Source organism: Phoxinus phoxinus (assembly GCF_949152265.1).
Source record: "Phoxinus phoxinus genome assembly, chromosome: 5".
Taxonomy (NCBI): Eukaryota; Metazoa; Chordata; class Actinopteri; order Cypriniformes; family Leuciscidae; genus Phoxinus; species Phoxinus phoxinus.
Window position 1 is genome coordinate 5,454,743 of NC_136880.1, and position 25,568 is coordinate 5,480,310.

General features: G+C 45.3%; 2 protein-coding genes and 1 long non-coding RNA gene across 4 annotated transcripts in view; 1 reads left to right on the forward strand and 2 right to left on the reverse strand.

Moving 5' to 3' along the window:
- LOC306999438 overlaps nt 1-25,568 on the forward strand; it is a 743,560-nt gene that overhangs the window by 37,183 nt on the left and 680,809 nt on the right. The window lies entirely within an intron of this gene.
- Nucleotides 2,394-4,436, reverse strand: LOC306998548 (uncharacterized protein). The gene is made up of 5 exons (XM_079612735.1): nt 4,159-4,436; nt 3,873-4,007; nt 3,478-3,687; nt 3,163-3,375; nt 2,394-2,991 (listed from the first exon to the last, which is right to left on the reverse strand). The coding sequence occupies exons 2-5, from the start codon at nt 3,882-3,884 to the stop codon at nt 2,854-2,856; spliced, it is 573 nt and encodes a 190-aa protein (XP_079468861.1). The 5' UTR covers nt 3,885-4,007; nt 4,159-4,436; the 3' UTR covers nt 2,394-2,853.
- Nucleotides 7,485-13,187, reverse strand: LOC306998263 (uncharacterized protein). 2 transcript variants are annotated; one of them, XM_079612185.1, is made up of 9 exons: nt 13,141-13,187; nt 11,309-11,421; nt 10,499-10,742; nt 9,793-10,167; nt 9,244-9,514; nt 8,958-9,092; nt 8,563-8,772; nt 8,248-8,460; nt 7,485-8,076 (listed from the first exon to the last, which is right to left on the reverse strand). In XM_079612185.1, exons 3-6 carry the CDS (start codon nt 10,592-10,594, stop codon nt 9,037-9,039), a joined length of 798 nt encoding a protein of 265 aa, XP_079468311.1. In that variant the 5' UTR covers nt 10,595-10,742; nt 11,309-11,421; nt 13,141-13,187; the 3' UTR covers nt 7,485-8,076; nt 8,248-8,460; nt 8,563-8,772; nt 8,958-9,036. The 2 variants fall into 2 exon arrangements, with proteins under 2 accessions (XP_079468311.1, XP_079468312.1); XM_079612186.1 differs by having other exon boundaries at nt 11,016-11,421.

Sequence of the window (25,568 nt, forward strand, 5' to 3'; positions counted from 1 at the left end):
TTCATGAAAGAGATAATGTAATGTCATTTGCTAGATGGGATAGATTTTACGGGTTTAAGCATCATCTTAATATTTTTAATAAATGTTCAATTATTCCGATTATTTTCAGATCATGGAATGGTGCAATGTAGTTTTATTTTAAACTCTCTCAAACCTAGAGGTGCTTACTGGCATCTTAATATTTCTCTGCTGAGTGACAAGTTTTTTAGGGACTCTTAAGTTTTTTTGGGAGAATTACAGGAATACAAAGCACGAATTTCAATCAGTACAACAGTGGTGGGACTTTGGCAAGGTTCAAATTAAACAGTTCTGTCAGCAGTACACTCACAACGTAACTAGAGAGATAAGAAGATCTTTGGAGAATTTAGAAACTGAAATAAATGTCAACAGTTAGCTGAATCTACTGGAGATAAGTACTATTTAGAAATTGGATTAAGGAAAAAGGCTCGGTTAGATGATCTACTGGGGTATAGAATACAAGGGGCAGTGGTCCGGTCAAGATTTCAAAGTATAGCTCAAATGGAGCTATACTCCGGACTGCCAGGCCTCAGGTTGTCAGAGCGGGAGGGCACACATCACACCCCTCGTCCTCAACACTGGTGTCCCTCAGGGTTGTGTACTGAGTCCTTTGCTGTACTCCCTGTACACCCACGACTGTGCCGCCAGACACAACTTCAACACTATCTTGAAGTTTGTGGACGACACGGTTGTGGTGGGCATGATCACTAACAATGAGGAACGGGCCTACCTACAGGAGGTGTCAGATCTGACAACGTGGTGCAAGGAAAACAGTCTACTGCTTGATGAAGAGAAGACCAAGGAGGTGGTGGTGAATTTCTGTCCAAAATGTCACAGGACCTACACCCCTCTCCTGATAGACGGGACACCAGTGGAGAGGGTGAGTAGTTTTAAATACCTCGGAGTGCACATTTCCGAGGATTTATCATGGACTGTACACACGGACATTGTGGTGAGAAAGGTAAGACAGCGCCTTTATCACCTCAGACAGCTCAGGAGATTCAAGGTCTCCCAACGGATCCTGATTTCCTTTTACACTGCTGCTGTACAGAGTATACTAACTGGAGCAATATCTGTCTGGAACGGTAACAGCTCCTGTGGGGACCAGCGAGCCCTGCAGAGGGGGGTGAAGACCGCTGAGCGGACAATGAGTACCACACTCCCCTCTCTGCATGACTTATACATCACACGCTGCAACAACAGGGCCAGAGGAATTATCAAGGATCCCAATCACCCTTGCAACAAACTGTTTGGCAGATGTCTGCGCTGTCATAAAACACGCACAGAGAGGATGAGGAACAGTTTTTTCCCTGCGGCAATCAGAGCCCTGAACGCTGCACTCTAAACACTTTAACTTTTAAACACACTTCAACACTTTTAACCCAGCCATACTGAACTTTAATATTTGTACATCTGCTTGTCGATTTAGTTGTAACTTATATCTATAATAATATTCTTCATTCATAACTATTGCACATTGATTTTATTACTATTGCATATGTAAACTAGCCATGACCATAACTTATGTATAACTTAATATTAACTTAACCCTCTGGGGACCAAGGTGTTTTTGGGGTCCTTGAGATGTTTTGACATGACCTGATATTAGTATTTTTTTCAGTTGCTTATAAACATATTAATGGCAAAGGTGTAATTACACTCTATTTAGCACGAACATGGCTATCATAATATGTGAGCAACATGTATGTACATGTTTGCATTTTTGAGAGAATATTATTTATGCGTGGTTATTCAAAAAACTCAAACTTAAATGTTCTGATATAAGACCACAAACTACCAACTTCACATATTCCCACTATACTTTTGACTAATGGAAGTTGTCGGCTAGAGTTTTTACTTCAAAATGATCTGAAAATCATCCGGGCTAATCGTTCACATTAAACAATAGATTGATTTAAATTTTGTAAGACACTTTTTGTTTGGAAAGGCAATATGCAGGTGGGCGTGAATGATCCAACAAGGTCATGAATAATGTCCTAATTCACACCTGAGAGAAGACAAAGACCTGCTAATGCTGCATACTAATGAGCCGTTCAGGTGTCACTGAGCAACAAGAAAGAATGCAAAGACAACACACACACATATATATACATAGATACATACATACATACAGGCTATAGGCTATATATATTACTACAGAATTGGTTCAGAGTTGGAAACATCTTGAAAAAAACGGCGACGCTGACACTGTGAACTCAAGTAAGTGTTAGGGCATGACACTAAAATAAGAAAACAACAAAAGAACCAAAACACAAATTATATTATACTGAAAAACATTTATTTTTTCCTTCTTAGCCTGGACAAGGGTTTCACAAACACACATGCACGCAAACGCCATGGAGGGAAACTGAAAAACATTAATTTTCTTTAATGAAAAAAATACTGAAAAATGTTATGTTTTACTGAAAAACATTCATTTTTTTTCTTCTTAGCCTGGACAAGGGTTTCACAAGCTCACTTTCGTTGTTTGGCCGCATGCCTCCTTCTGGCCAAAGCCTCCTCTTCTGCCTTGGTTTTTTCTGGCTGCGACAGCGCTTGAGGATGGCTGGCAGTCGAACACCCTCCGTCTCTCCATCTCCTTCAAGGCTGCTTGCTTTCTTAAAGCTTTTGTCCTTACTTCCAGCCGACAGGATGTTTTGACATATCTTCTGATCCACTGGTCCATACTTTATGTCTTCTCTATTGAACATTTCTACTGCAGTCTTCTTTTGGGTCAGCATGGTGCGTTTAACAGTTTGGATGGCACTCAGAGTGCTGATGCTCATGCTGCCACTTTTTGAGTTAATGATTTCTGACATGTAACTGAAAGATGACTCAATCAGTGGCCCATGGAACACAGACAATGCTGTGTGCTGGGTACCTTCCTGTATCAGAAACATCTGCCCACCAGCTGACAGCATCTTCTCCATCAGTGAATGTTGGCAGGCTCTGGTCCACACCATACTGGAGAATCTAAGGCAAGATAAGAACTATTTAATTATCCCACCAGGCACATTTAACCTCCACAGAAGCAAGATATGAAGTTAAAAATTAAACAACAACAGTAAACATCAAAAGCATCCATACACAAGACTCACAAACACATTACATACTAATAATAGGGACGTGCATTATTCAGCTAACCTCTTGCTGAACATCCACATCAGCAGGGAGAAACTTGCTTAGCATCTCCATCAGTTCTCTCAGCAGATGTCCAGTCTTGGAGTGCCCCCTCGCAATAGGGTCAACAGCAGACAGGCACTGTAGGGTCATGCTCTCCAGTGGCAGCTTTCTCTGCAGGTATTCCCCACAAGCAATGTATCCCTGGAGTACTTGGTCCAGGAAGGGCTTCAGCATCTGTATAAATATCAACAATAACACACTGGTATAGTAGTGCTCCTTTACCATTGGCAAATGTTTTTTGTCCAAAAGTTGGGTAACTAATTTTAATCCACTCACATGGTGTTTTGGATGCTCCCGTCTGAATCTATCTGCCACACGACCCACATACAGATCTCTTGCAGTCAGCAGTTTGTCTCCCTTGAGTTCGAGACCTGCCAGGGTCCTGGGGATTGGTGGCAGGTGTTCTGGCTTCACAAAGCATGCAAGAAAGTTGGTGAAAACCTGCAGCTGCTTGTCATGCAACTTGTGCACAAGGGTGTCACGACCCTGAGGAAGTAGTTATATTGTACAAGTGAGAGATGAATATGAATTTCCACCATACAAGCTCAGTAAGACACAACCAGTTACACTGGTAACATAAAATACAATATGTTAAAATACCTCTGGGGTAGCATTTAAAACTATCCAAAATGTATGATAGAACATAGTTGTGAAACACTATTTCAATATACCTGGAACACCATAACATATTCTTTCAGAAGAGCCAGGACGCCTATGTAGACACTGAGATGGAGCTCTGTTTTGGTGTCTTCATGCCAGTTTCTTAACCAACTGCTGCTTTCTGTCTCTGCCCTGCTGTGTCATTCCTGGAAGAGAATATATCAAAGCTCTAATTTGTTGATTTACCCAAGCAAATGTCAGATAGTGACCATGCAGGCCAATGTTGACACACCATAGATATTCCCATAATTTGGCCACATTACCCAGCCAATCTACAACAGCCATGTGTTGATTTACCTTTCCCACTGAGGTCCTTATGAAAAGTCTGAATGTGTCTCTGGGCCTTTTCATTCTTATGATGAGCATCATAGAGTTTTTCCAAAGGTTCTTTGTACAGAGCCTTGTCTTCTGCATTCATGAACCCCAAGAATAGGACCTTATAAGCAGGAAGCATGGTTTGAGTGCTGAGTCCAACATCATAAGACGACAGCCAACGGTGTGGGATGAATCTCTTTGGAGTTGAACCGGGAATGCTCATGTAATCACAGATCTCTTGGAGATAAGCCCGCTGACAAATAGAATAATAGACAATGACTCGGTTACAAATATTGAAACAACCAGGGTATATATACACACACAGAACTAACAATGAAACAGGGAACAGCTGGGAACAATGATGAAGGGGAACAGCTGAGTGCAATGAACAGTGATTACAACAGACAAGGATTGTGGGGAATGCAGTTCACAATGTGACAGAGACCGTGGGGGACGAGGACCTCTAGTGGACACCAAGGAACATGAACCAGACACCATGACATTAACCATGCAGAAATAAGGGCTGCAAAAGCAAGATGTTTCTCTGCATTACCAAAAAGAGAAAATGCTTCCAGGAGTATCACTACTAAGCAAGTGAAACAATCGAAAATAATAATTACTTTAGATTTTTTTTATGTTGAATTTATTCTTGGATTAAACAGCCACATTCTGTTCATTTTTGTTTTGTTTTCTGAGTTCGGCTGTCTTTTAGAACTAAATTGGTCCTGTGGTCCACTACAGTGGACATGCTGTAAAATAAAAAATAACATTTAAAAACTCTAAATTGTAGAATGTTTTTTTTTAACCCCAAATAAGTAGGAAATCACACACACACACACACACACACACACACACACACACAAATTAAATGGAGGCAATTAAATGGAACTGAGAGACAATACACATGGGTTCATGAAAGAGATAATGTAATGTCATTTGCTAGATGGGATAGATTTTACGGGTTTAAGCATCATCTTAATATTTTTAATAAATGTTCAATTATTCCGATTATTTTCAGATCATGGAATGGTGCAATGTAGTTTTATTTTAAACTCTCTCAAACCTAGAGGTGCTTACTGGCATCTTAATATTTCTCTGCTGAGTGACAAGTTTTTTAGGGACTCTTAAGTTTTTTTGGGAGAATTACAGGAATACAAAGCACGAATTTCAATCAGTACAACAGTGGTGGGACTTTGGCAAGGTTCAAATTAAACAGTTCTGTCAGCAGTACACTCACAACGTAACTAGAGAGATAAGAAGATCTTTGGAGAATTTAGAAACTGAAATAAATGTCAACAGTTAGCTGAATCTACTGGAGATAAGTACTATTTAGAAATTGGATTAAGGAAAAAGGCTCGGTTAGATGATCTACTGGGGTATAGAATACAAGGGGCAGTGGTCCGGTCAAGATTTCAAAGTATAGCTCAAATGGAGCTATACTCCGGACTGCCAGGCCTCAGGTTGTCAGAGCGGGAGGGCACACATCACACCCCTCGTCCTCAACACTGGTGTCCCTCAGGGTTGTGTACTGAGTCCTTTGCTGTACTCCCTGTACACCCACGACTGTGCCGCCAGACACAACTTCAACACTATCTTGAAGTTTGTGGACGACACGGTTGTGGTGGGCATGATCACTAACAATGAGGAACGGGCCTACCTACAGGAGGTGTCAGATCTGACAACGTGGTGCAAGGAAAACAGTCTACTGCTTGATGAAGAGAAGACCAAGGAGGTGGTGGTGAATTTCTGTCCAAAATGTCACAGGACCTACACCCCTCTCCTGATAGACGGGACACCAGTGGAGAGGGTGAGTAGTTTTAAATACCTCGGAGTGCACATTTCCGAGGATTTATCATGGACTGTACACACGGACATTGTGGTGAGAAAGGTAAGACAGCGCCTTTATCACCTCAGACAGCTCAGGAGATTCAAGGTCTCCCAACGGATCCTGATTTCCTTTTACACTGCTGCTGTACAGAGTATACTAACTGGAGCAATATCTGTCTGGAACGGTAACAGCTCCTGTGGGGACCAGCGAGCCCTGCAGAGGGGGGTGAAGACCGCTGAGCGGACAATGAGTACCACACTCCCCTCTCTGCATGACTTATACATCACACGCTGCAACAACAGGGCCAGAGGAATTATCAAGGATCCCAATCACCCTTGCAACAAACTGTTTGGCAGATGTCTGCGCTGTCATAAAACACGCACAGAGAGGATGAGGAACAGTTTTTTCCCTGCGGCAATCAGAGCCCTGAACGCTGCACTCTAAACACTTTAACTTTTAAACACACTTCAACACTTTTAACCCAGCCATACTGAACTTTAATATTTGTACATCTGCTTGTCGATTTAGTTGTAACTTATATCTATAATAATATTCTTCATTCATAACTATTGCACATTGATTTTATTACTATTGCATATGTAAACTAGCCATGACCATAACTTATGTATAACTTAATATTAACTTAACCCTCTGGGGACCAAGGTGTTTTTGGGGTCCTTGAGATGTTTTGACATGACCTGATATTAGTATTTTTTTCAGTTGCTTATAAACATATTAATGGCAAAGGTGTAATTACACTCTATTTAGCACGAACATGGCTATCATAATATGTGAGCAACATGTATGTACATGTTTGCATTTTTGAGAGAATATTATTTATGCGTGGTTATTCAAAAAACTCAAACTTAAATGTTCTGATATAAGACCACAAACTACCAACTTCACATATTCCCACTATACTTTTGACTAATGGAAGTTGTCGGCTAGAGTTTTTACTTCAAAATGATCTGAAAATCATCCGGGCTAATCGTTCACATTAAACAATAGATTGATTTAAATTTTGTAAGACACTTTTTGTTTGGAAAGGCAATATGCAGGTGGGCGTGAATGATCCAACAAGGTCATGAATAATGTCCTAATTCACACCTGAGAGAAGACAAAGACCTGCTAATGCTGCATACTAATGAGCCGTTCAGGTGTCACTGAGCAACAAGAAAGAATGCAAAGACAACACACACACATATATATACATAGATACATACATACATACAGGCTATAGGCTATATATATTACTACAGAATTGGTTCAGAGTTGGAAACATCTTGAAAAAAACGGCGACGCTGACACTGTGAACTCAAGTAAGTGTTAGGGCATGACACTAAAATAAGAAAACAACAAAAGAACCAAAACACAAATTATATTATACTGAAAAACATTTATTTTTTCCTTCTTAGCCTGGACAAGGGTTTCACAAACACACATGCACGCAAACGCCATGGAGGGAAACTGAAAAACATTAATTTTCTTTAATGAAAAAAATACTGAAAAATGTTATGTTTTACTGAAAAACATTCATTTTTTTTCTTCTTAGCCTGGACAAGGGTTTCACAAGCTCACTTTCGTTGTTTGGCCGCATGCCTCCTTCTGGCCAAAGCCTCCTCTTCTGCCTTGGTTTTTTCTGGCTGCGACAGCGCTTGAGGATGGCTGGCAGTCGAACACCCTCCGTCTCTCCATCTCCTTCAAGGCTGCTTGCTTTCTTAAAGCTTTTGTCCTTACTTCCAGCCGACAGGATGTTTTGACATATCTTCTGATCCACTGGTCCATACTTTATGTCTTCTCTATTGAACATTTCTACTGCAGTCTTCTTTTGGGTCAGCATGGTGCGTTTAACAGTTTGGATGGCACTCAGAGTGCTGATGCTCATGCTGCCACTTTTTGAGTTAATGATTTCTGACATGTAACTGAAAGATGACTCAATCAGTGGCCCATGGAACACAGACAATGCTGTGTGCTGGGTACCTTCCTGTATCAGAAACATCTGCCCACCAGCTGACAGCATCTTCTCCATCAGTGAATGTTGGCAGGCTCTGGTCCACACCATACTGGAGAATCTAAGGCAAGATAAGAACTATTTAATTATCCCACCAGGCACATTTAACCTCCACAGAAGCAAGATATGAAGTTAAAAATTAAACAACAACAGTAAACATCAAAAGCATCCATACACAAGACTCACAAACACATTACATACTAATAATAGGGACGTGCATTATTCAGCTAACCTCTTGCTGAACATCCACATCAGCAGGGAGAAACTTGCTTAGCATCTCCATCAGTTCTCTCAGCAGATGTCCAGTCTTGGAGTGCCCCCTCGCAATAGGGTCAACAGCAGACAGGCACTGTAGGGTCATGCTCTCCAGTGGCAGCTTTCTCTGCAGGTATTCCCCACAAGCAATGTATCCCTGGAGTACTTGGTCCAGGAAGGGCTTCAGCATCTGTATAAATATCAACAATAACACACTGGTATAGTAGTGCTCCTTTACCATTGGCAAATGTTTTTTGTCCAAAAGTTGGGTAACTAATTTTAATCCACTCACATGGTGTTTTGGATGCTCCCGTCTGAATCTATCTGCCACACGACCCACATACAGATCTCTTGCAGTCAGCAGTTTGTCTCCCTTGAGTTCGAGACCTGCCAGGGTCCTGGGGATTGGTGGCAGGTGTTCTGGCTTCACAAAGCATGCAAGAAAGTTGGTGAAAACCTGCAGCTGCTTGTCATGCAACTTGTGCACAAGGGTGTCACGACCCTGAGGAAGTAGTTATATTGTACAAGTGAGAGATGAATATGAATTTCCACCATACAAGCTCAGTAAGACACAACCAGTTACACTGGTAACATAAAATACAATATGTTAAAATACCTCTGGGGTAGCATTTAAAACTATCCAAAATGTATGATAGAACATAGTTGTGAAACACTATTTCAATATACCTGGAACACCATAACATATTCTTTCAGAAGAGCCAGGACGCCTATGTAGACACTGAGATGGAGCTCTGTTTTGGTGTCTTCATGCCAGTTTCTTAACCAACTGCTGCTTTCTGTCTCTGCCCTGCTGTGTCATTCCTGGAAGAGAATATATCAAAGCTCTAATTTGTTGATTTACCCAAGCAAATGTCAGATAGTGACCATGCAGGCCAATGTTGACACACCATAGATATTCCCATAATTTGGCCACATTACCCAGCCAATCTACAACAGCCATGTGTTGATTTACCTTTCCCACTGAGGTCCTTATGAAAAGTCTGAATGTGTCTCTGGGCCTTTTCATTCTTATGATGAGCATCATAGAGTTTTTCCAAAGGTTCTTTGTACAGAGCCTTGTCTTCTGCATTCATGAACCCCAAGAATAGGACCTTATAAGCAGGAAGCATGGTTTGAGTGCTGAGTCCAACATCATAAGACGACAGCCAACGGTGTGGGATGAATCTCTTTGGAGTTGAACCGGGAATGCTCATGTAATCACAGATCTCTTGGAGATAAGCCCGCTGACAAATAGAAAGAACACACATATAATATATATATATATATATATATATATATATATATATACATACATAGAATTTGAATGCCATTTGATGGCCTTATTATTGTTTTGTCAAAAATGTCCTTGGGAAAGAGAATGAAACCCAAATTGCTTCTAATGAGCAGGATACCCGCATGGCAGCTGCTGCCATTGGCGAAATGGGTGAATAAGAGGCCATTCAGTGCTGTCAAGGTGGAAAAGAGCTATACACAAGTGCTCTACACTCCTGTATGAATTTACCTGGTCAGAAGCCCACTTGTGATCAGTATGAAGGTCACTGAAGAGCTGTTCTAGATGACCGTTGAAAGCAATGTAAAATCTCTTTGACGCATTATGCATGTGATGGCATGAGTCCCCGTCGATATCTAGAAGCTCTGAGCAGTGGTTGTGTCGAACTCTAGTTTCCAGGCCAGACTTGCTGCCTCGCATCACTGCGCAGGAATCCATCATCATGCTCACCATGTTGGACCACGGGATATCATTGTCTGTGAAGAATTTGTCCAGGGCATTCTCCAGGGTTGTTGCAGTTACCTTAAGTACTTCAAACGACCCAAGGTGCTCCACATCAACAGCCTTCCTCTCTGGATTATAATAGCTCACCAAAATGGAGAGCACCTGTATAAATGAGAAGACCATTGAGAATATTGACTGTTTTTAACTCACATCCCCTTGATCGAGGTTACTGAGTGCTGTCATTAGGAAAAATAACAATATTAACCGAATATCAGGACAGCAGATAAAGCGAACCTATGTGGGCAGACATGCTTTATATAAAGTAAATATTGTGCCAAATGTTCATGTTATTTCTCCAAATGAAAGCACTGTGTAAGCTTGATGGCATATGCATGGCCGGTGTTCTCCTGTAATTGCTTTAGGTGTAATTATATTGTATAGCATTGTATAAATCCTAGGAATTACTATTCTATTAATACCATTACTGCATTACCTTTTTGTCACTACTTGAGGTAGCCTCATCAAGATTGATGGAGAATGGTAACTTTTTGATGTTGCTGATGATGCGGTCGGAGAATGTCTTCCCCATGAACCATTTTATATTTCGCTGCTGTTCGCGACAACTTCATGCGGCTCAGAGCCACTTTGTCCTGTGCCAGCGTCTGCGCAAGGTTGACAATGACGGGGGCCATTGTGAATGGCAGTGAGTGCTCTGCCAAAGTGCCCAGAACCATTGCCTGATAGTAAAACAAATTAAAATCATTAAAATGCAACCTTGCAAAGTATCCCTACATAGATCTACTATGATGAAATTGTCTGCCTGTATTGTATGGCTGATATACAATATACAGTATACATCAAAATACACTTCTGTTCAATAATTATTAATGCATTTTATTTGCAGTGCTCTTTACACTGAATAAACCAATCTCAAAGTGCTAGTGTTCAAAATATAATTCATTCAATCCAACAATTCATTACATTTTCTGTATAAATACTTGGTACTAAACCTCTGCATTCGCAACACGCTGAAACGTGGACACAGGTAATTTCCCTCTATCCCTCTCTCTCATTGCTTCTGGTCCCTGGGTCTCAACAGCATTATCAGAGGGACTAAAAATGCTCCTGGTTGTCAAAATTGTCAACACTTTTTCTCTGTGTTTGGATGTGGCACAGTGGGATGTTAGGGCATGCACCCCCTTCTTGGCATAGTTTATTTCTTTTGTACATAAGGTACATCTGGCATGTCCTGCCTTATCTATTTTTTTGAAATACAATGACAGAGGCAATGTATGCTCAACACCCTGCACTTCCTGCCTCACTTCCACCTTGAGCCATGCCCAGCTCCACTTGCACCTCCCTGATGAGTCTAGTTGTGCAACATACAATGAGTCCTCCTCATTCAGCTCCCTCATTCTAAAATGGAAAATGAACACAGGATAAGTTAGCCAATCTCATCGAACCAAGGATGTTTTCAAGATATAAGGCTACTCTAATTCTGAGCTGCCCTGGGTGGGATTTAACATGAATATTCATTACATATAATGCTGTAGCACACAATACAATGCAAAGATTTCAAATGACAGCTTTGGATGCAAAATGTAGCCCTTTATTACCGGTATACAGAAATTTGCTGTCGGCGAGTTTGGTGCATTAGCCTTGCACGTTCGCCAGATTATAAATAGACATTGTTTACAAGTAATGCGGCACATCCAATACAACAAGACGTCAAACTGCTTTATGTTACGCACTAGGGGTGGCACGGTTCACAAAAAACACGGTTCGGTTCGTATCACGGTTTTAGGGTCACGGTTTTCGGTTCTTAATGGTTCTTGTTATTATTTTTTCTTTTAATCTTTAACTCTCCAGAAATTTATTTCAGCATATGATATATAGCTGAATTATCCAGGATACAGTATTATCACAGTATATATCACAGAATCCTGAATTAAGTTTTATGTCGAAAACCAGCAAATAACAAATAAAATTAGCATCAATATGCACTTTTTATTTACATAAACATTAAAATAATAATATTAAAAATGATGGCCAGATTGTAAAGGAGTGTCTTGCAACATGTTAACATGCACAAGTTCAAATAAAGTTGACAAAAGGTTTTATAAAAAAGATAAACCTCACATATTTCAGCCTCTAACTAATTTTTATAAAAAGAAAAAAGAAAAACATAAAAAAAAACCCACATAAATTACTGATATTTACAATGCACGTTAGTCTATCTGATTTTCCCGTGGCGTCTGTCGTCGCTATGCAACCATGCATGCACTGAGCTCTCCACAACGGCAAAGAAGTTTTAGTAGCTAATGGATTTCCACCACCGAATAACGCTTGCTGATCTACAAGATTTTTTAACGGAGAAGAGAAAAACACCCGTAGTGTTTGGGTGATTTTTTTTTTCACCTCACTGCGCCTGGAAAAAATGAGCGCGTCACTTCAATTATGAGCGCGGTTGCCGCGCGTGCCTAACGTTACATTTGAAATAACGACCGGAGCGCGCAAAAGGGTGATATGTGAACGGCCCCTTGGCGGTCAGGCCGGACACTCTGCGGTCACATACGGTTTGGATGTGTTTTTATGTACCGTGCCATCCCTATTACGCACTGTATTACTCTCGCATCAGCTGTTGTCTAAACAGTCACATCTACCCACATCAACACATCAAAAACGCTTTAAAAGTAGGGCTACACTTCCAGCTGACTTGAATGACTGCTGCGCACACGACAGCCTCCATAACGTGTCGTTAATCAGGGTAGCTCAGAATTGGAGTAGTAGCCAGAACTCAGGGCAGAGAACTAATGATAAGGTTACAACCTAAGTTGGCTATCTGAAATACTAAATACTTACGTAGCAAGCTAAATGGATAACTTTAGTTAGCAAGACGGTCAGACAATGCAGGAATTTAACATTACAACTAAGTTAGCTAATAATGTTAGATGGCTAGAAAATCTGCTATCTTGCTAACGGAAATTCCAGCATTGGATCCGCTTGTATTGCTTGCTATTAAGCATTTTGCTCGAAGCATAGGCTAACTGTATGTAAAAAAAAAACCCGCTAGCTGAAGTTATTTGACGTAAGCAAACAAATATCTGTTGTTTAGCTCCAAAAAGACTGACTTACCTTGAATTCAATTTCCACATAATAGGTCAGGTGTCTCTTGACAGGCGCGAACACAGATGGCAGTGTGTTTCAAAATCCTGAAGCAGGCGCTGAGATTCCGATTGGTCCAGCAAAAAAAAGTAATTTATAAGAATTGTCCAATGGCCTACATGGCACGCAAGCCCACCCCCACCTCCCTCTCTTGATAGGCGCGAGCTCAGTTGAGATTGAGATCCCCCCCCCCCCCCCCAAAAAAAAAAAAGAAAAACTCTCCGGTTCCACACGATTCACGTGAATGACCCAATTGACAATGAAAACGGCGATTGTCGCCGAAAAGCGACAAGTTTGCAGGTATGCAATATAGAATGTTTCATTCTCACACAGACACGCGCGAGCTGTAGTAAACAACAACATTCATATGCTCCGTGCATTCATTCAAACACAGAAACGCGATTCAAATTTAAACAGTCTTTTGTGGTTTACAGACACCATTTCATATCGCGATTAGAACAAAGCACTTACTGATGATCTGCAGCTGGATCCGTTGTTAGGCTACTACAGCACGTTTGAGGTAAAATTTCCAGGATTATCACGATATTATTATTCCTCACAGCGAGTGTTATCCAGCTGTTGTGGGCGTTGACTGGTTTGCATGTGTTGCCTCAGATCATCTGCGTTTGAATAGCGGCGCGCTCTTCATGGGCGTGTCACATTAGCAGAGTAATGAGGTGGCAGAACGATAATGAGAACGGCTGATCTTTCGCTCTTTTTATATAGATTGCATAAACAGAGAATATATGTTTTAGTTTTGAATTAGATAATTTAAAACTACACACTTATATGATTATAGAGATATATATCTCATGTCTGAGTGAATAGTATTCGCTAAGTTTTGTTTAAGTTTAGAGACGTGCACTAGAAAAAAAGTTCACGGAGACGGAGAGGCAGAAAGCACACCCTGTTTACTTTCTTTATTTTACAAAAGCACAATTTTTTATTTCGATTATAAGTGAACCCAAAAATAAGAAGACATTTAACAGTTTATTTTTTCATATTTCTTAAGCCTGTATGACAAAAAATGACGGGAGTATTTTAAGTCTATTTTGCTGCTATGTGGAAAAAAACGAGGAAAACGCGCCAGCGCGTTTTTGGTCCCCAGAGGGTTAAGTATAACGTCTCGGTTACGTATGTAACCCTCGTTCCCTGAGTACAGGGAATGGAGACGTACGTCGGGTTACCCTGACGAAATTGGGATCACGCTAGGGAGCCTATCACCTTCGAGAAACTAACAAAAAGCCAATGAACATTGGCATGCAACATTTGCATTCCGCGGACCCGCCCGTCAGCGCGGGTATAAAAAACGGAAGTAAACATTGCATCATCGCTTTTCGCTGAGGAGCCGAAGTAACGGACCCCCGCGAAGGTACAGCCACATGGCAAAGGGACGTACGTCTCCGTTCCCTGTACTCAGGGAACGAGGGTTACATACGTAACCGAGACGTTCCCTTTCGTCCAGGGAACTCCGAGGTACGTCGGGTTACCCTGACGAAATTGGGATCCTTAATAAAACGCCATGGTGCTGGCCCCTTCCAGTGCCCAGCTAAGCCGCCCTACAGCAGTTTCGAATAATTTTCGGGGGCTGCTAGGAATCCACTGCTGTTCCGCAAGACCCACACAGAGGACATTGGATAACACTGGGAAGCGTACCTCAACCCCCGGGGGGGGGAGGCACACTGCGGAAAACCAGAATGCCTGAACTGGCCTGGAATACTCATATGAATTCACATAGTGAACATATGGAGTCCCTGAGATGGTCCCAACCATTGGAATTGAGAGCACATTCAACAAGGACGACGGAGCGAGTCCGTCGGGGGAAGACACGGCTGGACTGCACGTGGCAAAAGCGGTACTCAAGACCACTGAACACCCAGTCTGCTAGACAACTCTTGCTAGAGGAGCAAACCTGGCGCCGGGCGGTCCGCCACGCCGGGCACCGAGGGGGTGATGGAGGAACTCAACGAGGCTACCACTTAGGGTGCCAGCGGAGCGGAAGAGACGCACTTATCTGATTACAGAGTGGCGCAGCAAGCCGACACAACCTATTCCCTCGACCCACTGGACGAAGCCAGAACCCGGGAGGAAACCGGTTCCACACGGAGGTTATAGAACCTAGCAAACGTGTTAGGTGTCGCCCAGCCCCCAGCTCTACAAATGTCTGTCAGCGAGGCGCCTTGAGCCAACGCCCAGGAAGCGGCAACCCCTCTAGTTGAGTGAGCGCGCAACCTGGGGGGACAAGGCTCACCCTGAGCCTCATAGGCTCGGGTGATGGCATCCACTATCCAGTGGGCTAACCTCTGCTTGGAGACGGCCTTCCCCTTCTGCCGGCCTCCGTAACAGACAAGGAGCTGGTCTGAGGTCCTGAAGCTTTGCGTTCTGTCAACGTAACACCGCAAGGAGCGGACGGGACAGAGAAAAGCTAGGGCTGGGTCTGCCTCCTCCTGGGGCAGCGCTTGCAGGTTCACTACCTGATCTCTAAACGGAGTGGTAGGAACCTTGGGCACATATCCGGGGCGGGGTCTCAGTGTTACGTGGGACAGGCCCGGCCCGAACTCTAGGCACGATTCGTCGACCGAAAATGCTTGCAGATCCCCGACCCTTTTAAAAGAAGCCAATGCTAACAGGAGCGCTGTCTTAATAGACAGGATATCAAGCTCTACTGTCAGCAAAGGCTCAAAGGGAGGACTCCGGAGAGCTCTCAGTACCAGAGTCAAGTCCCAAGGGGGTACAGAGTGTACAGGGCGAGGAGGGTTTAACCTCCTAGCACCCTTCAGGAATCTGATGACCAGGTCGTGCTTTCCCACCGACTTATCGTCAACTGCATCGTGATGCGCCGCAATGGCAGCGACATACACTTTGAGGGTTGAAGGGGACAGCCTACGCTCCAACCCATCTTGCAGGAAAGAAAGCACAACACCGATCGGGCAAGTTCGGGGGTCCTCCTGACGGGAGGAGCTCCAAGCGACGAACAGGTTCCACTTTAACGCATAGAGGCGCCTCGTAGAGGGGGCTCTAGCGGAAGCAATAGTGTCTACCACTGCCTGTGGCAGACCACTCAGAACCTCCGCGTCCCGTCCAGGGACCAGACATGGAGTTTCCAGAGGTCTGGACGCGGGTGCCGTAGAGTGCCCCGTCTCTGAGAAAGTAGATCCTTCCTCAGAGGAATCGGCCAAGGAGGGGCTGTCGAGAGGAGCATGAGTTCTGGGAACCAAGTCCTGGTGGGCCAGTACGGCGCCACCAGCAAGACCTGCTGCTCTTCCTCCCTGACCTTGCACAGAGTCTGCACAAGAAGGCTCACTGGGGGGAACGCATATTTGCGTAGGCCCCGGGGCCAGCTGTGAGCCAGGGCGTCCGTGCCGAGGGTCCCCTCGGTCAGGGAGTAAAACCACTGGCAATGGGTCGTGTCCGGAGAGGCGAACAGGTCGACCTGTGCCGCTCCGAAGACACTCCAAATCAGCTGAACCGCCTGGGGATGGAGTCGCCATTCTCCGGGCAGGGGGGTGAACCGTGAAAGCTCGTCGGCCACACGGTTGAGAGCCCCCGGCACGTAAGCGGCATGAAGCGACCTCAGATGCTTCTGACTCCATAGGAGGAGGTGGGAGGCGAGTCGCGACATACGACGGGAGCGTAGACCACCTTGACGGTTGATGTACGCAACGGTCGCAGTGCTGTCCGTACGGACCAGTACGTGCTTGTGTCTGAGAACCCCTACGAGGCGACACAGAGCTAGACGTACTGCTTGCAACTCCAGGCAGTTGATGTGCCAATGCAGCTGGGGCCCCGTCCACAGACCCGAGACTGCATGCCCTTTGTACGTGGCCCCCCACCCCATGGCAGAGGCATCTGTGAAAACCACAGCATGCCTGGAAACCTGGATCAGGGGCACTCCAGCCCGAAGGAACGCAGGGTCCGACCACGGGGAGAAGGTTTGGCGGCAGTGCGGGGTCACTTGGACCCGGAACGTGCCACTCTGCCACGCCCACCTCGGGACTCGATCGTGAAGCCAGCGCTGTAGCGGTCTCATATGTAACAGGCCGAGCGGTGTAATCGCCACTGCGGCCGCCATATGCCCCAGGAGCCTCTGAAATTGTTTCAGTGGAACCGCTGTCCTGCCTCGAAAAGACCTGAGGCAGGTGAGCACTGACTGGACGCGCTCCTCTGTGAGGCGCGCAGTCTGGGCGACCGAGTCCAGCTCCATACCGAGATAAGAGATCCTCTGCGTGGGGCAGAGTTTGCTCTTGTCCCAGTTGACCTGAAGACCCAACTGACTGAGATGCCGGAGCACCATGTCCCTGTGTTCGCACAGAACATCCCGAGAGTGAGCTATAATGAGCCAGTCGTCGAGGTAATTGAGGATGCGAACGCCTTGCTCTCTCATGGGAGCAATGGCCGCCTCCGCGACTTTCGTGAAGACACGGGGGGACAGGGCCAGCCCGAAGGGCAGGACTCTGTACTGATACGCTCGACCCTCGAACGCAAACCGCAGGAACGGTCTGTGTCGAGGAAGTATCGAGACGTGAAAGTAAGCGTCCTTCAGGTCGATTGCTGCAAACCAATCCCGGGGACGGATGCATTCGAAAATGCGCTTCTGCGTGAGCATCTTGAAGGGGAGTTTGTGCAGGGCCCGATTCAAGGAACGCAGGTCCAGGATCGGTCGTAACCCACCGCTTTTCTTGGGTACAATGAAGTAGGGGCTGTAAAACCCGGACCTCATCTCGGCAAGAGGGACCGGCTCGATCGCGTCCTTCGCCAGCAGGACATCGATCTCTTTCCGCAGGACAGGGGCATCCTCTGACCGCACACGGGTGAAGAGAATGCCCCTGTACCTGGGAGGCCGGCGGGCAAACTGAATTGCGTAGCCGAGCCGAATGGTGCGGAGGATCCACCGGGACGGAGCTGGAAGCGCTAGCCAGGCCTCCAGGAACCGAGCGAGTAGACCCACCCGAACCACCGGCGTACCCGCGGAGGGGCAGCAGGGCGGGGGACAGGGACCCGGCACCAGCGACGACGTGGCGAATGCGAGCGAGGTCTGGGCGCAGGTACTGACACCTACCTGTCCACTCCGGGGGGCAGACGGCAGAGAGGGTTCTTCGTGTACCCTCTGCTGCGGGCCGCCCCGTGGCGAGGGGAGGGGGAGAGACGAGGAACGAGGCCCTGACTCCTCGCAACCCCGTCTCTGCGCCTCCGTGGCCAGCCGTAGGCCGGGGCGACGCGGAGGGTTCCGCGAGGCCGCTACCCGCAGGCTGGGGAGAGGGGAGCGGGGGCCGTGTCGCACTGAGACGACACGCGCCGCCGCTGCGACCCTCTCGCACGGGGGAGACTGCATGCCCGACAGTCTCGGCCGTGGATGACCTGGAAAAGGATACAGAAACTGCTCTTTTATTGAGGAAGTGGGTACCACTGACTGTGTCAGTGGCGGAACACAAACAAACAAAGGATTCTCCACCCGGCCCTCCCCCGGGGGAAGGAGGCGAATAGGGACCGCCTCCCGAAGAGCAGCAGCATCCAGTTCCAGGTCGCCCGCATCAGGAACGACGTCCACCTCTCTTCTTCCTGGAAGGTGCAGGTGGCGTCGGAGCGGGCTGGGTCGCCCTCTTACGGCCCGACCTCTGTCCCCCAGGCTGAGGCTGCTGGCCTGGAGGGGGAGCGGCCGCAGGAGGACGACCTCGGCGACGAGCGGCCGGAGGCTGTACAGCAACAGGAGTTGGGCCAGCAGCGGCTTTCCTCCTGTGCAGGACATGCCGCATAGCTTCCGACTGCTTCTGGGCGGCGGAAAACTCTTGGGCTAAGTAATCCACCGCCTCGCCCTGCAGGTCATGGAGTGCTTTGGCCTGGTGGACCTGAAGCAGAGCCATGGCATGCAGGGCGGAGGCGGCGTCTCCACACGCCTTATAGGCCTCCCCGGTTAGACCCGAGGAGAACCTACAGGCGCGGGAGGGGAGTGAAGGGGCACCCCGCCAGGTGGAAGCGGTCTTCGGACACAGCTGCATCGCGATAGACCGCTCCACTGTGGGGATTCCCTCGTACCCGTGCGCCGCCCCGCCGTCAAGGGTGGTGAAGAGGGAGGGGCGAGGAGGCCCCCGCCGGTACGCCAGAGGCGCCGACCAGGACTTCCTCAACTCCTCATGCACTTCGGGGAAGAAAGGCACTGGAGCGGTACGCGGGGCATCCGCACGTACCGCAGCAGGCCAATCATCAAGCCGCGAATGCGAGGGCCCGGGCGGAGGGTTCCACTCGAGTCCCACATTCGCGGCCGCCCTTTCGAGCATAGCAACCACCTCGGGATCAGCGTCAGCTGCAGCCACCACACCCGAAGGGGGTAGACCCGCTGACTCCTCACCCGAAGATGATTGCTCCTCTTCCGATGCCGCGATAGACATCTGGTCCTCCGGGGCGCTCCAAAGGAAACAACCGGAACCGTGCGGGACGGCCCCGGAAGTTACCCCGGAAGCGCCGCTGGCAGCGAGCTACTAGAGGAGTGGGAAGCTCGCGAAGATATTTCACCACACGAGACATTCCGCACTGTAACCCTCATACGCTCACCAACGGGAATGACCGAAGTAGCCGCCTGTCGAACTGAACCGACAGACGAACTAGATCGAGCATCCTCCGAAGGGACTCCCCCATATTTCAGGGATCTCAGTCTCGAGCGGAGCGTCGCGATGGCCATGCTCCCACAGAGAGAGCATGACTCATCCAACAACGCTGCCTCAGCATGCTTTAAGCCCAAACATGCGAGACAGTGTTGATGGCCATCATCCGGAAGGAGAAGTCTACCGCATCCAGAAACGCACGGGTGAGTCGACATCCTGAAAAGGACGCGAAACACCCGCCAGCTCTTTTAGAAAGAAAAGAGAGAGAGAAAAACAAGAGAGAGAGAGAGAGAGAGAGAGAGAGAAAACGCCGAAGCGCCGAGGGACCACCGCAGCAGACAGGCGGGGGAAACTGCAACCCTTTGCTGCTTGAAGGCGAAGATCACTGCACCGCGCCGTCACACCAGCGATTCTGCTCTCCAGGTAAGGTTTGTTGTTCTCCAGAAGGCTTAGGAAATCCACAGTAACTGAGGCTCCGAAGCGAAAGGCGATGATGCAATGTTTACTTCCGGCTTTTATACCCGCGCTGACGGGCGGGTCCGCGGAATGCAAATGTTGCATGCCAATGTTCATTGGCTTTTTGTTAGTTTCTCGAAGGTGATAGGCTCCCTAGCGTGATCCCAATTTCGTCAGGGTAACCCGACGTACGTCGGAGTTCCCTGGACGAAAGGGAACTTCTGCTAAAACCTTTATTGTATTTTATTATATCTATTGTATTCTATTGTATTTTTACTTCAATTGAGCACATAAGTATAGTGCATGTCACAAAAACATTTCACTGCGCATCTTGTATGAGTATGTGACAAATAAAAACCTTTGAACCTTGAAATGGATGCGCCGTCCAAATACTTTTTCAGCCTTGAGAAAAAAAATGGGCAAAGACGTTTAATTCAAGCCTTGCACTCTGAGAATGGGGGGTTGTTAATAGACCCTGTTGATATCCGAAGGAGAGCAGTTGGTTTTTATCAGAAGCTATACAGAGTGAGTTTGAGTCGGGGCGTAATGAAGGAAATGCCTTTTTCAATTCCTTACCCCAGATGTCTGAAGAGGGTAATGCAGCCCTTTCAGGTGCGTTAAACTTGGGAGAGCTGTATAAGGCCCTTCAAGGCATGGAGTCTGGGAGGGCTCCAGGAGTTGATGGTCTCCCAGTTGATTTTTATAAATCATTCTGAAAGGAGCTGGGAGTGGATATATTACAGGTATTGAATGACAGCTTGTCGGAAGGTATGATGCCGTTGAGTTGTCGCATGGCGATAATCACCCTCATACCAAAAAAAGGAGATCTCACTGAAATAAAGAGCTGGCACCCCGTCTCACTTCTGTGCAGCGATTACAAACTGCTCTCCAAGTCTTTAGCTAACAGACTGGCTGAAATGTTAGACCAGGTCATCCATCCGGACCAGACCTATTGTGTTTGTGGTAAATCTATGTTTGATTACATTTAATTAATTCGTGATGTATTAGAAGTTTCAAAATTGTTAAGATTGTTTTTTTTTAAGAATTGGCAATCTTTGTGGTTGGACTTATTGACAACTAAAGGTAATTTTTTTTATAGAGCGTGTGGTCCAGTGTTTATCACAGGTTCGCGTTTAAAGTCTGTTTAGAGAGAACAGTGTCGTCTTTAATAACTTAATAACCTAATTTAATAACAAATTATCCTTGCGACGGAAGTGAATCAATCAAAACTAACTTTAGCTGGAAAATAACATTATTCAAGAACCGCTATAAAGACAAAACACTGTTACCTTAAATTATATGTTTATCTCTGTAAAGCAGCTTTGAAACAATCTACATTGTTAAAAGCGCTATATAAATGAAGATGACTTGACACACACACACACACACACACACACACACACACACACAGGTATGACTGCCACAGAGATAATTTGTATCAAATTTGGCTAATGAAATCAGCCACACATGCAGAACACGTGTGAGTGAGACCTAATGCATGCACATGCACACTCACATGCAGAGTGAGCAAGATAAATGAAACAGAGATTCACTTTAGAAAGTTTACATTGAGATGTAAGAGCTGGATCTGTGTTTTGAAAACAAAGAAATTGTTCCCACGCAAAAGCTATACAATAGGGTCTTTGGTGTCCTGCACACAGTTCATTCTGTGCTGGCAGTATGGCAAAGAGGTACACTCTCCTCGAGACTCTGGACTACGTGCTGGATTCCAGAGAAACTGAATCATGGCTGGAAGAATCTGAAGCAGAGGACTCTGAGCCAGAGGACTGCAATCCCCGTGAAGACACCACAGGGTTGGAAGAGGAGTTCCATGCATCGGAGGAGGACTGTGAGGAGGCAGATGAAGGCCAAACCTTTAGTTCTAAAAAAAATATAACCTGGAATAACCTGGGCCGGGTTTCCCGATAACGATGTATCTTAGCTCTTAAGAGCGCTCTCTACGTGCAAGTTTTACGTGCTACTTACGAGTCGCTGTCCATTTGCGAAGTGCTGAAATATTACCTTATATGGATTCCTATTCTGAACATTTAACCTAATAATCGTCATCTGGTGTGGATTAGCAATCAAGACAAGTCTATATAAAGCACCTACAGGCGGAGGCACTGACAAAATGGCTGAAAAAAAGAGATACCTTTCAAAAAGATTACATTAAAGAGTGCCCTTACTTAACAGGGAGGAAGATGAAGAGGTGGAGGAGGTGGAAGAGGAGGACGACGACTAAGATGGCATGGGACCACATGATGGCCAACCAAGAAATCGCCAATACATGGCTGGTTTTCCTGCACGTCATTGACAGATGTTTTTTGAATTCATCCAGTCTTTGAAGCATATTTTCCACATTACTTCTTTTATATATTTTTTAGTTCATTCATTTAATTTAGGTGTATTTCTATCGTTTTCTTCCCTTTTTAATTATTTCATTTATAAATTCATGTAAACAAAAAACGAGTAAAATAAAGTGTACAATAAAGTACAATCAAAACATTATATTACTTACGTTGCAGTGTGTTAAATCTAGATAAAAGTGTAATCTGCCAGTTGTCCTGCAGGTGTCCTCATAAATCTGTCTTCTTACGATGCACTTGGGGATGTACGATTACTCCAGAGCACTCGTAGTTCTACGAAGATTTTCAAGTGCTACTTAAGCTACGATGCTTTTGGGAAACAGACCATAATATTAAGATCAGTCGTACGATCGTTTTTACGATCAACTTAGGCTTACGATGCTTTTGGGAAACGCAGCCCTGGTCTACTACTCCACCTCCACAGGGACAAGGCAGAGCTTCAGCTGCACGAGTTACAAAGCTGACACCTGGACCAACCAGGTACGCATGTTCTCGTGTAGAGGACATAAAGTCATCTTTTTATAATTTTTTTCATCAAGCATCCAAAACATCTTAGTGGAGATGACAAATTTGGAAGGAAAGCGTGTGTATGGCGCTGACTGGAGGGATGTGGACTGGACAGATATGGAGGCATTTATTGGTCTGCTCATTCTTGCGGGAGTTTATCGCTCCAACAATGAGGCCCTGTGTCACGTGACACCTGCCCAGTTTGTGGGAGGCTGAAACTGGGCGTGCAATTTTTTGCTGTCATGCCACTGAAAAGATTAAAAAGTTTGTCAAGAGTCATACGATTTGATGACAGGGCCACAAGACCTGCTCGTCGTGATAATGACAAGCTGGCACCAATTTGGGATCTGTGGAATATATGGGTTGAGCGTCTCCCACTAATGTTCAACCCTGGTCCAGACATTACAGTGGATGAGTGCCTGGTGCCATTTCGAGGTCGATGCTCATTCAAGCAGTGCCTAGTAAGCCGGCGAAATATGGAGTGAAAATCTGGGCAGCATGTGACGCCAGGACGAGCTATGCATGGAACATGCAAGTGTACACCGGCAAGCCTCGAGATGGACAGCCAGAGAGAAATCAGGGTATGCGTGTGGTCCTTGATTTGACAACTGGTCTCCAGGGACACACAGTTACGTGTGATAATTTCTTCACCTCGTATGCCCTTGGCCAGGAGCTCCTGAAAAGGAAGTTGACCATGGTTGGTACAGTTCGCAAAAACAAACCGGAACTCCCACCTGCTCTTCTGACAACGAGAGACAGAGCTGTGTTATCGTCTCTTTTTGCTTTTACTGAGACACACAGTCTTGTGTCATATTGCCCCAAAAGGCATACAAATGGGATGCTCATGAGCACGTCACAAGGATGCCAAAATCAGTGACTGGGAGGACAAGAAGCCAGAAGTCATCTTGGACTACAATTGCTGCTTACAAATTTTATGATTTGATGCATTATTTGGCTAATTTTCAAAGTTGGCGAGTTAGTGATTGGTATTTCTTTTTCCATCAGATATACCAATTTGTTTTATTTGTGTGTGTGTATGTTTGAAATATTGCAGATGTTTGCAAGCTACAGCTGCAAGCGCAAGACAAATCGTTGGCCAATGGTTGTCTTTTCTACAATCCTTGATGTTTCGGCCATAAAAGTCTTTGTGGTGTGGAGAGAAGTCAATCCATCATGGGAGAGAGGGAAGAATTACAAAAGGAGGCTCTTTCTAGAAGAGCAAGGGAAAGCTCTGGTGTCCCCTCACATGGAGCGCCGATAACATGTGCCTCGTACACCAGCCTCTGCAGCAATCCTGAAGAGACAACAGGATTCGTTCAACGATCCAGGGCCCTTCACCATCAAAGCGAAAAAGGTGTCAGGTTTGTCCACGGGCCAAGGATTCAAAAACTGAGAAGCAGTGCGCAAACTGCAAAAGAGCCATTTGTGCTGCTCACACAGTGTTCTTGTGCCAGATGTGCGTGGTCTGATTATTGTTTTACCATGCATTTTACATGCGTTTTTTAGATGTGTTTACATGCGTTTTTTGTAACTTGTTATTGCTTTTATGTTCAGTGTTTAGAATGTGATTGTAAAATTTTTTATTGTTATTCGACGTTCACTCTTCACTCCCGTTCATTTTTGCATATTGCTGTTGGTTTTATTTACATATTATTTATTTAATTTATTTAGCATTCTAAAGTTAATTATTATTATTTTACACTTTGTACATTAACCCTCTGGGGTCTGAGGTGTTTTCTGGGTCCTGGAGGTGTTCTGACATGCTCTAACATTTGCGCTTATTTCTGTTACTTGTGACATTTTCATGACTAAAGTATTATTACACTGCATTCAGCACAAACTCTGCTACAATAATATGTCAGCAGCATGTATGTAAAAGTTTGTCGTTTTGAGATAATAACATTTATGCGTGGTTTGTGAAAATTACAAAAAAAAATGTCACTGAAATAAGGTCATGAAACCCAAACTGATTATTTCTTCACAAAAATTGTATCACGTAGCCTAGAATATTTGCTCCAAAACTATGAGAAAATCACCCTGAATACTCATTCAGATAAGACAATATATTGATTTAAAATTTGTATGACATGTCTTGTGTAAGAAAGCTTTATGCGAGTAGGCGTAAACCACCATTAATATTGAGTGTTTCACACCTGAGAAAGACAAAGACCCTCCCATAATGGCCCTATTAGGAGCTCTCAGGCAACACAACATAATCCAAAGATACACAACAAATGGCAAAAAAAGCACATTATTTAACACACTGAACTAAAGACAAAGACTTAACCAGTCACACACCTTTGTAGGGCTGAAACGATTAGTCGACAATAAAAAATTGTCGACAAATATCTTTGTTGTCGAGTAGTCGTTTGATCTCACGTGACCAATGTATGGGCCTGCAATATCGCGTCTTGACCGCTACGACGCTGTAGCGCTAGAGTGTAATGCAGCCGTTACAAATGCTTTTGCG

Excerpts from the sequence above, each read along its gene's own strand:
- LOC306998548 (XM_079612735.1), bottom strand. Across the intron at positions 3,376-3,477 it reads GGGAGCATCCAAAACACCAT|ATGCTGAAGCCCTTCCTGGA; the intron begins GTGAGTGGATTA and ends ATATTTATACAG. Across the intron at positions 2,992-3,162 it reads ATGTGGATGTTCAGCAAGAG|ATTCTCCAGTATGGTGTGGA; the intron begins GTTAGCTGAATA and ends ATCTTGCCTTAG.
- LOC306998263 (XM_079612185.1), bottom strand. The coding sequence starts at position 10,594 with ATGGGGAAGACATTCTCCGACCGCATCATCAGCAACATCAAAAAGTTA. Across the intron at positions 9,515-9,792 it reads ACAAGTGGGCTTCTGACCAG|CGGGCTTATCTCCAAGAGAT; the intron begins GTAAATTCATAC and ends TCTATTTGTCAG. Across the intron at positions 9,093-9,243 it reads TAAGGACCTCAGTGGGAAAG|GAATGACACAGCAGGGCAGA; the intron begins GTAAATCAACAC and ends ATTCTCTTCCAG.